The 12,439-nt window shown below is 40.0% G+C and overlaps 1 protein-coding gene across 1 annotated transcript; it reads left to right on the top strand.

Moving 5' to 3' along the window:
* Nucleotides 1-605: 605 nt before the first annotated feature.
* CDCA7 (cell division cycle associated 7) lies at nt 606-11,924 on the top strand. The gene is made up of 10 exons (XM_070956898.1): nt 606-626; nt 3,896-4,018; nt 4,434-4,544; nt 6,472-6,717; nt 7,218-7,295; nt 8,106-8,294; nt 8,813-8,953; nt 10,434-10,583; nt 11,586-11,722; nt 11,894-11,924. Exons 1-10 carry the CDS (start codon nt 606-608, stop codon nt 11,922-11,924), a joined length of 1,227 nt encoding a protein of 408 aa, XP_070812999.1.
* The last annotated feature ends 515 nt before the right edge of the window (nt 11,925-12,439 follow it).

The raw sequence follows: 12,439 nt of genomic DNA, 5'->3' as shown, positions 1-12,439 counted from the left end.
ACTTCATTAAAACTAGACATTCCTATATAATAGTCCAAGAACTGCTTTCATGTTTTGTAATCGTGCAAAGGACACTTGGCATGTGTTTTGGGGCGAACTTTAACTTGTTTTCACTAGCTACAAAAGCAACGTATCTTAAGTACGCTACTTCCTTCCAAGGCAAGTTAGGACGTGATGTGCCCCCCACTCTCTTTCCTGGCGTCCCCCTCCCTTTCCTTCTATGCAAATACTTCATTACTATTTCGCGCCACAGATATAGGTCCTGGAAGAACGATAGACCCCTAATGCTAAACTTGAAAAGAAAAGAAAAAAAAACCCGGCCAGCTTTCACAAAAATTTCTTCCTTTCGCTACCCATTACCTTCACGAATATTCGAAAACCGCGTTGTCAGGGGGATCCAGCGGCGTAACGAAAAGCAACGTCTGCGAAAAAGCAAAAGCTCGTCCCTTCCAGGACCCACAGCACTTTTCGCGGGAAAAAAAAACCCTATCGTATCTAATCCCCGCCTCCGGCGAATTCTAAGTAGCTTTGGCGCGAGTCTGAGTCTTGTGGTTGACCCGGGAGAAGCTTCGGGAGCTCCACGCGTGGCAAATCTGCAGTTAGTAATGGACCCCTTCGGCTTGCAGGTGAGCGCCTTGGTTGCAGCGTAGGACTATCCTGTAGACATTTACTTTTTTTGCTCTGGAGTAAGTGCTGGGCAACTGGCGGGACTGGGTTGCTGGGGAAGGCGGGCGGTGCAAGTAACTCTTGAGATGAGTTTACAAAGATCCGAGGTTGGAGCTATTACGGGCCGGCCAGGAAAAGCTTCGCGGATGTTGGAATGGGAACGGATTTGGGGGGGGGGGGAAGGAGGAGTAAATGTAAAGTTTGCAATAAGGGTATCTTTGGCTTTTAGCGTTCCTCGGGCTTCAGCCAGTAGATTGGCAAATGCGTTGAAGAATTGCTGCCCCGCAGTCGTGGTTTTTCATTGCGTGGCCAAGCGCCATTGGGAGCGAGCGTGCTTGCAGTTTAAAAAGCGGGCACATGGCTCGCAGCCTTTAAGCTACGACGCGAAGTTGTTTGGGTTTAAAAGCTTGCAGAGCCAGCCGCCTTATGAAAACGGCTGCTCGGTAAAAAAAAGAAACAAAAACTTTGGCTCCCCCCATCCACCCACGTGGCAGGTTTTTGGTTTTTTTTTTTTTATCCTGTACGTTAAATAGGTAAGTTTTGTTTTTTAAGTGGAGGGGAGGGGAACGCTACTGAAGTCGACGAGGAATTTAGCAAAAGTAACGTTTCGTTTCGAGCCATGACTTTCCACCGTTCTAAGATCTTGGAGAATCTGGAAATCCGGGAGTAAAGCGGCGAGCCTTTAGTAGTTTTTAAATCCTGTAGTAAGAGAGGCAGGGCAGGCTCAACTCAGGGCGATTTACACACCCTCTTCCCGCCTATCTCTCTCCCTCTTTTCTTTTCTTTTTTTTGTTCCCCAGATCGGCGTGCAACCACCAGCAAGGCAGTAATCCTTTGTTTCACCGCCGGGGCTCCCCCCCCCAAAGTATTTTCCCACCCAAAACTTGCTCCTCTATTTCTTGGGAGGGGGGAAACTCCCCCCACAACTCAAATAAACTTTGTCTCTTGGGGGTATTTCTCGCTTTCGGCGGCAGGGGAAAGGGAGAAAGAAGCCGGAGAAGTGGTTTGGGGTGATGGTGGTGGAGGGGAGGGAAACTTAAGTACTTCTCCCGCGCTTATCGATCTCTTCAAATTTGGTCCCTCCGCCCCTCCGACTATCTCTGTGGCTTAGGGGTCGAGCTGAGTTTTAATTTTTTAGGGTGGCTTCAACGCCGAAGTTGGATACAACGGGGTGGGGTGGGGGGGTCAGAAACCCGAAGATCCCACCTTCTCTGCTGGTTTCCTTTGAGCATGCCGCGAAAAGAGGGTGGAGGAAACCGAAGCCCTTCCTTTTGAGAAGGAATCATGGCGCGCATGGTAGACTCGCCTATTTGCTCTGTAAGAAGGTGTGGATCTGGAGGGTTTGCCAGCTCCTGTGGATGAAAGCTGGCATAGAAATAAATCATTGGTCCGATAAATAATCAGACCAGTGGTTGGTTGGCTGATGTTCAAATATGGAATACTCCTTTCAGGAAGGCCTTGAAAAAGTTGCTTTTAGATTCTTGTCCAGTTCTTTAATCCCAGATTTATGTTTGTGTGTGTGGGGGGCAAAAAAGACAAGGATGAGAAAGAAGCGGAAATACCCTAGGCCTGAGGTTCAGTATGGAGAAATAAGAAATAAAATAATTTTGAGTCTTGTCTCAAGAGCGAAGGCTGCCAATTTACTGTACAATACTGTAGTCACAAGTTGTGGTTACTCCTCTTAATGGCACTTGAATATTGACTCAGATAAACCCTTAGCAGAGATCCTTTGCCAGTTTTGAATTAAAAATTCTTCGAAATCTTTTTAGATTCACTTTTTCCTTAGCCCATTTGAGCTTGAAAAACAACAGCTTTGTTTTCCCTTCTGTGTTCTCGGGGCTGTGTAAATGGTGACCTCCCAGTGATTTTATTCTCAAATCAACCTTGTGAGGTGGGCTAGTTGCTGATTCAAAGACATCCATGAAACATGATTTAGTGGCACTCTGTTGTCTTAATCTGATACATTGGCACTTTTAAAATCTGATTACCCTGTACGTAATTGTCAGTTTACTTATTCATAGGCCTCAGAGAATGAGAGACTTTTGGGGACCTGTGCTATGGTCACAGGATTATACTATAATTTAGTTGCCACATTACCTTTTTGGCATACCTTAAAATTATGTGTTGTGGATTCTGCCATTCCTAGAAATTTGCCAGTTGCCACATTTTTTAGTTGAGTGTTACGCCTCCCCCCAATCCTTTTCTCCTGTTTTCAAATATTAGTATATTGCTTCGTGACTCAGTACAATATCTGTGGGGGACAGATTCTGAAGAAGAAGAGGAGAAATATGTAACATTTACTGATTAAAAAAACATTTTGGAAAACAATTCTGCATTTATAAAGCCATTTCATTTTTAACAGTTATCTAATCCAGACACTTCTAATTAATTTTTATTTGTCCTTTACAGTACATATTTTTTCAGAAGCGAGATCCACTGGGACTTACTGCTTCTTGGGGAGGATAAATCTATATACTTAAAGTTGGAATAGAGTGATAAAATGGCTTTTATATGGGTGAAAAAGTACTTGGGGCAGAAGATTTATATGATTATTTTGCAGAAAGATTTTGACATATCTGTAGTCTACCTACGCAATTGCGCATCTTTTATTTCATCTTAATAATGGCATTTTACTTCTGACTGATAAACCTTTAGTTTGCCATCCTAATCAACAAGTTAAGATATACGATTATGGAATCCCAAGCTGGATCTTGCTTTTGGGAGATCATGGCTAAATCTGAATTATTTATGGTTGTGGTAATGTACCCACATGAATGGTTGAATTGAGCTGATGAAGAATTCATGGCTGCCCTTTACTGAAACAATATACCAGTTGGCCATAGCCAAAATAGGGCTAAAAATTTTGCTGTGCTTTTTTAATTGTAAACTGATGGTATAAAAGAATGTTAAACTTTAGTTAAATTTTAACTAGAACTATTCCCTTACTATATGTTGTAGATGAGTTTAAGTCCCATAAAAGTACAGTATATGTCTTGAGAGTTGTATTGCTTTCAAAATATGTAAATGTCGTTAGTGAAATTTTCTCTTGCTTAATAGATTGTGCTTGTTTTACCATAGTGGCACAACATTTGATAGAAGACTCATTTTTTAAAATTAATGTATATTTCAATCTAGTCTGTAGCCAAACTAGATTAGATTAGCTTTATTAAGCCAGCCTACATAAAACACATTATAGTAATTAATTGAGTTGTCATTGTCCATTTCACAGGGCAACCTTTCAGGGAAGAGAAAATCCACAGCATTCCGTAATACTAGACTAGTCCCTATGGAAACGTCTTCATCCTCTGATGATAGCTGTGACAGTTTTGGCTCTGATAATTTTGCAAACACGGTAAGTAAAAAGTGCAAGAATAAACAGAAATTGAATGTGTGGTGTTCAGAAATACCCTATTTGTGATTAAAATGCTTTGCTTACATTTCTGTACAGCAGTTATATGAATATACAGTATGAACTCTAATTTCATTTCACTTCTTCCCTTGTGCTCCTAGGTAGTAATTGTTGGAGGTAGATTAGCCACTTACTCTATCCTTTTGAAATGTCGCCTAACCTAACATGCCTGATGATTTGCCATAAAAGCTCTGAAACCATTTGTAAACCTCCTGAACCATTTTTCTTTGTTACAAAAGCTATTCTCTTGTAGTGCACTTGTACAATGTGATTTGCTCTCAGAACAGTTTATGGAAAATAGCTTCTCATTAAAAAAGAGAGAGAGAAAGAAACACATAGTGTACTTATTCTCTTTAAGAAACCAACCTTCAAGCCAGAAGTTGCAGAAAAAATGGCTAAAATATTTTACGAGGATTCAGATGAAGAATCTTTCTGTGGCTTTTCAGAAAGTGAGATTCAAGACGTGCTGGTGAGTTGAGCATTTAAAGTTCTTGATTACTATTGTCCTTATTTTGCACACTGAAATAGACCAAGTTCCTTCAACTTCCATAGTCTGAGAAATACTTGTTTTGATTGAGAAGCCAGCAAGGGAACTCAAAACTGTCAGCCATCTTGTACATGAGGATTGAATCATAGTCTTCTTGTGTAAGATTAGAGCTTCTTTTCCATATTGTGGTAAATTGTGTGATCAAAAAGGGGTAATATTCTTGACAGTGATGAAGTAGCTCTTTTGCCCATGTATAAGCTGGCAAATGAAGCTCCAATAATGTAAATTTATTGGCTATATCTTCTCCATTGAAAAAGTGCTATGCAAAACAAAGCTACAAAAAAAGCTCATTAAAAATAAAATGGTAGGATAACGTCATGGGTAGCATATATTTTCTGAAGTAATTATTACTTTAGGGAAAATACATATTTTAATAAGCTCTCCAAATGTGAGCAATGAGGTGACTTGATGGCTTTTAACAGAAGAAAGCTGGAAAAGTGAGAAGGAAGGATGAAGAAGGCCCAGTTTCTAATGTCTGCTAAAAATACCTATAAAGAAAAACTCTTCTAAGATTAATTTACCCTCACTTTGCCCTTCCCAGGATCTATGCCTGGAATAATAACGTCTGATTTGAAAAGGTGAAAGGCAGACAGGTACTTAAATGTCCTTCAGTGACTAGGGCCAGATGTGAACAGTTGCTTTAAGTATTCTTTGGTCTACTTGATACCCTTCAGGTGTCATTTTTTTCCTTGTTTCCCCTCTTCAGTGTTTATAGGCTTTCCCTTCTCCGTCTTTTTAGACAAGGACTTAACAGACACCAGTATATTTAGTAGAACTGTGAAGACACTTCCTAATGGTTTTCTCTAGCATGTCAAAGCTTTGAAAAGTGGGGCTTGGCAACCTGGTAGACCTTGTAAGAAGCTTCTGCTTGATGTATTTAGCCCCATATAAAGCGGGAAACTCCTTTCTATGTTGTTTTAGAAAAATAGTACTATTTTATGTGCAGATAGTTAAGTGTTCCAACAGGGCCTGCAGCAGGGGAACAGCATATAATCTGACATTACAGCAGTATCTTTCAGTGTAATTTTTTTCTTAATTCTTCCAAGTCAAGAGCAATAGCAATAGCACTTATCGCTTCATAATGCTTTTACAGCCCTCTCTAAGCGGTTTACAGAGTCAGCCTATTGCCCCCAACAATCTGGGTCCTCATTTTACCCATCTCGGAAGGATAGAAGGCTGAGTCAACCTTGAGCCGGTGAGATTCGATCTGCTGAACTGCAGCTAGCAGTCAACTGAAATAGCCTGCAGTACTGCACTTTATAACCACTGTGCCACCTCAGCAAAGGTCAACAACTGAATATGTAAAATAAGAGGAAGTTATTTAATTAGGAAAATCTATAATATCTGTGCTCTGATGGTGGCTCTAAATTACTGATATAGAACCTGTAACCCTAGATGTTAAACTACAGCTTTCAACAGTTCTGGTTAGCAAGAACAGTGATAAAGAGTAGTTTAAGAGTGTTAAGTTAGCCACAGGCTTTTCACTCTTTGATCTGGTATAGGTCCAGGAAATGTTGGATTCCAGTCAGTGGTGGGTTTCAAAAATTTTTACTATCGGTTCTGTGGGTGTGGCTTGGTGGGCGTGGCATGGCATGGCTTGGTGGGCATGGCAGGGGAAGGTTACTGCAAAATCCTCATTTCCTCCCAATCAGCTGAGACTTGGGTGGCAGAGAATAGATGGAGGTGGGGCCAATCAGAATTTTTACCACCGGTTCTCCGAACTACTCAAAATTTCCGCTACCGGTTCTCCAGAACTGGTCAGAACCTGCTGAAACCCACTTCTGATTCCAGTCTAACTGTACAAGTGGCTTACTATGGTTTTTTTTTTTTATTTGAATGTTTTTAATAGAAACTGGGGACAGATTCTGAAGAAGAAGAAGCAGAGAAATGTTCACATAAATGGCCTAAGAAAAGTGCTGCTCCCCTTAAAGTTGCTCTGAAGTTCCCACCACGAAGGTCTAAGAGGGGAAAGAGTAAAACAGTTCCAGCTTCACAACCTTCCTGTAAATTGGACTCTGAGGCAGAATCTGATGAAGAAAGTGGACCCAAATTCTTGGAGAGAAGAGCTTTAAATATAAAGGAAAACAAAGCCATGGTAAACATAAAAGAAAGTCCTCAAGAAACTGGTTTTTTTCTGAATGGTGGATTAATTTTGTGGCTTGTGTTTCATTGTAAAAACACATTCAACTTCTTGATGCTGCTTCGTTAAATATTTTAATGCTACTTAATTGATTATCAACCTCAGGCATCTTAAGCAGTACTCAAAATTATAATTATGCAGGCATTTTTAATCTCATTCCTTCAATATTGTCTATCTTTGCCATTTGAATAAGGTCTAGAATACTTTGTGAAAAATTCTGAAACAATTGGAAAAGTGGGTCCAGTAGATCAAGAATAAATGACCTGTTTTATTACTGTGTACTTGTCTCCATAGTCATGGAGATGACCAAAGGTTTTGATCACTAGTTTTTTTTTTATGCCTCTTCAGTAATCTGATCAGCTTTATAAATAGTCTTTGTATGTGTTGTGTCTACAGTTTCTTTAATATACATTCTGTCTGAGATTTCACTACTTATTTCCTGTTCTTCATTACAGCTTGCAAAGCTAATGGAAGAATTAAAAAATGTGTCTGGAATTTTTACTAAAAGAGGCCCACTCGCAACTCCTACTCTGGTAAATCACACTTACACACTTTGTTAATTTCCTGGTTTATTTCATAATTATCCAACAAGAAGTATCACTATTTTTGAAGACTGTTTATTGATGAACTTAAAGCAAATAAAGTCCATTGCCTTACTATATTATAAAATAATTGCCACTTGTAATTATTTTTTGATTTGCCCATCTATAAAATTTCAGTGCTCAGTTAGACATACCAGGAAGTTTTTAAACCTAAAACTAATACATCAAAAATCTTCTTGAAATAAACACATGCACTTCTAAATCTCAGAGTTCAGATCTGGATCTTGCTTAACCAAGTCCATGATTAGCAAACCATGCTAAACCAGGTGCCGGTGGATGCTTGACAGCTAACCTACATTTTGGGAGAAAAACATGCCAGGACAATCTGAGCAGCATTGATTCTATCATGTTTCATTTCCTGCGAAGTCATATTATGATTCAGTATTTCAATGGTCTCATTGGCCATACAAAGGAAGTTTTAGCTTTATAGTGTGTAAATGGATGACCAATAAATACAATTGTTAGAATTCTAGAAGTAGATGCATCAAAAAGGTATTGAGTAGATGAAAACAGTTTTACACTGTACTTCCCTTATGTTAATTTGGCCAGATTATATTTGAGTGGTATGATTCATTAGAGCAGCAGGCTACCATTCTAGGAACCTTTATTTGAGATAAGTTTGCTGTAGTTTAAATTTGGAGAGGAATAAATTGCTAAATTTGAGGAAATGTCTTGTAGCTTATAAATGATTTAAAATTACATACCTGTCTGATTGCCATGTTACCTTTATCCTCATTCAAGAAAGCCCAGCGTAGTCCAAGGAAATCAGTTCCCAGAAGTGCTCCAAGGAGGAATCCAGAAAGAAGTTCTAGGCCTCACACAAGATCCAGATCCCTAATTGAAGGTCCTCCAAATTCCATGTTTATGGAGGAAGAGGAGGAGGATCCCTATGTGTTAGTGAGAAGGAAAATGTCTGAAGATTTTTCTGAGGTATGTTGGTGATATTTATTTCGGACAACCAAGTAAATTGATCCTTAAATAGCCTAGGTGATTTAGATAAAGGATTTCATATAAAACAACCATATCTAGTCATAATTAAGCTAGGCCAATAGACGCTTTTTGTCTTTCGTGTAGTGCACAACCGTGGATATGGCCCATCTTGGTTTGATTGCCAAGACAATTCAGTAGCAAGATTTGCCATTGTTCCTGGCTGTATCTGTTTTTTAGAGCCCTTCAAAAATATAAGGCTGAGTGCAGCCCTTGGCCGGAAATCTGGCTTTGTCCTAATTGAAATGAAAACCCTTAAATTGTATTTCAGAAAAAAAGCATCTTCAGAATTGGAAATGAAGGAGAAATTGTACACTTACTGAGCTAAAGCCAACAAGCCACCTTAATGCAGTAATGTGGTTTGGTTAAGAAATGCAGGGACATCGCTGCATAAATATTACGGTGCTTTACGGAACTCTTCAATGGCTTGACTTAACCCAATGGTACCGTTTTCGATTCAGGATGAAAGGGACACCCCCAGAAGAAAGCGCACTAGTGCTATGACTCTTCCCCATGTCATCCGTTCAGTGGAAGAAATAACCGAGGAAGAGTTGGATAATATTTGTGAAACTGTGAAAGATAAAGTCTACAACCGTGCAACGGTAAGGTGACCTGTGTTCTGCATTCAGCCCTTTGGTTTGCTTTGTCCAAATTATGTTAACAGATAGTGCATCGTTCTTGCTTTGATTGTCTCCTCTTTACTAGAGCCTGATCCTACATTCTGATGCTTGCCAAGGGAATCTTTGATCCTTTGTTCTACCTCTTACTGCATAATTGCAGAAACTCCAATGCCAGGAAGTTTCCTAAGTTGATTCTTTGCAGTTAGGAGATCAAACAGAGCAGGTAGAGTACCTAGCCAAAGAGTGCTTTAAAGAGGAGGACCTTTCTCACTTCATGTAGACTTCACTGAAATATTTGATACATGACAAATACAGCTGAAGATTTGGATTGGGGAGATCCAACTCCAAGTTCCCATTTGATCAGGGAGTTCACTAGGTAACTTCAGGCCAATAACATTCTCAGTACAACCTATTCCTCAAGATTGTTGCTATGAAAATGAAAAGGCCTTATTTAAGCAGTAAAGTAACTTTTCAGAGAGGGAAAAAAGATGGAGTAAGGAAGTCTTGGGTCTAATGCTTTTCATTTGCTACCGTTAACTGTACATGTTGGTGAGAATTTTAAATGCAACACATCTCTCTGCTCCCTCTTCCAGATTAAATGTGATGGTTCATATCAGGGGTGGTATTCACTTACCTTCGCTACCGGTTTACAAATGTGAACGCGCTTGCCTCCACGCATGCACAGGGGGTCAAAAACGGGATGTGATGACATCCGGGTGGGTGGGCGGAGCCTCCCGCTGCCGGCACTACCGGATTGCGTGATCCGGATAGAGCTGGCTGAATTTCACCACTGATTCATAACTAGTAATAAAATGGAGGTTCACATGTAGTGGCTTTATTGATAAATTGTAAAAAGAATATGTTTATCTAGTTCAGATATAATGGCATCTTTTGGCTTGCTGCTATTTAAATTTGATTAATTTACAAAATAAAGGGCTGAAGCAATTGGTACTTAGATAAACTTCAAATACATAAAATCTGGGTGTGTTTTTTTCAGATAGGTATTTAGTGGCCATAATTCTAAGCCATAAGGGGATTGGTTTGCTTTGGCTTATTGAATTCTATAGAGAGCCAGTTTGGTCTAGTGGTGAAGGCACCAGGCTAGGAACCAATAGACTTGAGTTCTGATCCCACCTTAGGCATGAAAGCCAGCTGGTGATTTTTGGGCCTGTCCTTTTCTCTCATTTCACAGGATTGTTGTAGGGAAAATAAGAGGAAAGAGTATCAAGAGTATTGTTCGCTGCCTTGAGTTATTTATAAAAATAAAAGGATAAAAAAAATTTGAAATGTTAAAAAATGTGTGCACTATAAATGTGTGCACTATATGCACTATAACTTCTACCATGTGTAAATAAGCCACTGGGTCCATATGATAAACACACTAAGATGGGACAAGGGTGCAATGTTTTTTCAAAGCAACCATCAACCTGGTATCCTTTGCCTTTGCTGCTCTCTTTAACAGGGTTCTACCTGTCACCAGTGTCGTCAGAAAACGACAGATACTAAGACAAATTGCCGGAACCCAGAGTGTCTTGGAGTACGTGGCCAATTCTGTGGGCCTTGTCTTCGTAATCGTTATGGAGAAGAAGTCAGGGCTGCCTTGTTGGATCCAGTAATTATTTTATTTTCATGTTTGCTTGAATGCATGCTAAAGTTCATTAAAAAGTAGAAATACAGGTAGTCCTCATTTAGCGACCACAGTTGGGGCTAGCAGTTCTGTTGCTAATGGAAAATGAAATGACCAGTAAGTTTTTCTTTTCCCCAACTCTCCTGTCCTTTGGAACATTCATCCTGGTACTGGGATAATTCCGCAAAAATGGAATTAATGTTTATATTCATTGGAGAAGAAGGGATTACAAGAGAGTAAATGAGTACACTAAGCAAATAGCACTAGCTCAGGGGTGTCAAATTCAATTTCATTGAAGGCTACATCAGGGTTGTGGTTGACCTTGGGGGTGGATGGGCGTGGCCAACTGGGTGGGCATGGCCATCTTGACGCCATTCCCCAACTGCTGGCATGTTTCCTCTTCGCATTGGGTGGACCTGGCCGAAGCCACGGTGGCCTGATGTTTCCTCTTCACGTTGGGTAGACCGGGCTGAAGCGACACAGGTAGACCAGGTCGAAGTGACCCAGGCTGGCCCCTTAAATTTTCCAGGACGGCCCCATGGGCCAGATCCGACCATATCACAGGCCGAATCCCACCCGTGGGCCTTGAGTTTGACACCCCTGCACTATCGGATTCCTTTGTGTGTCTGCTTACTCTTGTATTCTTTTCCCAATATCCTTGGTTTATGAAGGGGAGAATGGTATAGGGCAACATATACAACTGACTATAATGGTGAACATATGAGAGGGATCATAAATGCACAACTTGGTCTTGATTATTTTTTCCATCACTGTCATAACTTTGAATGGTTAACTGCATGAGGCATTTGGTAAATGAAGTTTACCTATATTTTTTCAATTTCCTATTTAAAATGTGTAACATGTTTATGGTATTCTAGCTGAATCGTGATACTGCCATGGTATTCTATCTGAATCATAGCCTAATAGCAACAAGAATTAAGTTGAATCTACCTAGAGTTCATTCCCACTCTACTTTTTTTCCTTTAGAACTGGTACTGCCCACCTTGCCGTGGGATCTGCAATTGTAGCTTCTGCCGGCAGCGGGAAGGAAGATGTGCTACTGGTGTCTTGGTTTACTTAGCCAAGTATCATGGATATGATAATGTCCATGCTTACTTGAAAAGGTAAATTTCACTTTTCTTTATGAATCGGAACATAAGATACAAATTACTGGCAAGAATGCACAGATGCATTCATGAAAATCCAGATTCAAAGAGGCATTTCATGTTTAGAACAATATTAAGTTACTTGTTGATTGCCTTAGTTTCACTTTGTGTTTTTTTCACCCCTTGCAGTCTGAAACAAGAACTTGAAATGCAAGAATGAACTTCTGAAGCAATTCCAGAATAATCTTCAGCGCATATGCTTAGATTTGTCTGATTTGAGAATTCACTTTTATTAATGGTTGACATCTTTTAAAAAGGGGAGCAAAAATTGTTGACTTTTGACTGAAGTTCAAAGTTGCAGGATAGTGGTTCGTCATATTGTTAAATCAAAGCTTTCTTAGTCCTGTTTCATGATGAATGCTACTGGATCTTAATTAGCATCCAGCAGAGCAGGTAGAAGTCTCATTCAACCCATTGGGGAGCAGCGGCTTCATACAAAGGCTATAACCAACCAAAAGCAGTACTTGCCATTATAGTTCTCCTGAATCTCACTGTGTGAGATTTTCTGGTGGCAGTTTGCATAGGTACTTTCCCTATGCTACTCTGAGTTTACGTTCATGTTGGAACTGCCGCTGTCACATTATCCCTAACTATTGTTAATGTTAGCTGAGTCCAATTTTTGTTTCTCCTTTGTTGGAAAGAAAGTCTTTGGGGGGGACATTCAATGTATCTATA

The sequence above is a fragment of the Pituophis catenifer genome, unplaced genomic scaffold, assembly GCF_029215685.1.
Source record: "Pituophis catenifer annectens isolate HBS135680 unplaced genomic scaffold, rPitCat1.0.hap2 SCAF_1, whole genome shotgun sequence".
In the NCBI taxonomy this organism is placed as follows: Eukaryota; Metazoa; Chordata; class Lepidosauria; order Squamata; family Colubridae; genus Pituophis; species Pituophis catenifer.
This window is presented reverse-complemented; position numbering and strand designations above follow the sequence as displayed.

Excerpts from the sequence above, each read along its gene's own strand:
- CDCA7 (XM_070956898.1), top strand. The coding sequence starts at position 606 with ATGGACCCCTTCGGCTTGCAG. Across the intron at positions 4,545-6,471 it reads GTGAGATTCAAGACGTGCTG|AAACTGGGGACAGATTCTGA; the intron begins GTGAGTTGAGCA and ends TGTTTTTAATAG. Across the intron at positions 11,723-11,893 it reads GTCCATGCTTACTTGAAAAG|TCTGAAACAAGAACTTGAAA; the intron begins GTAAATTTCACT and ends CACCCCTTGCAG.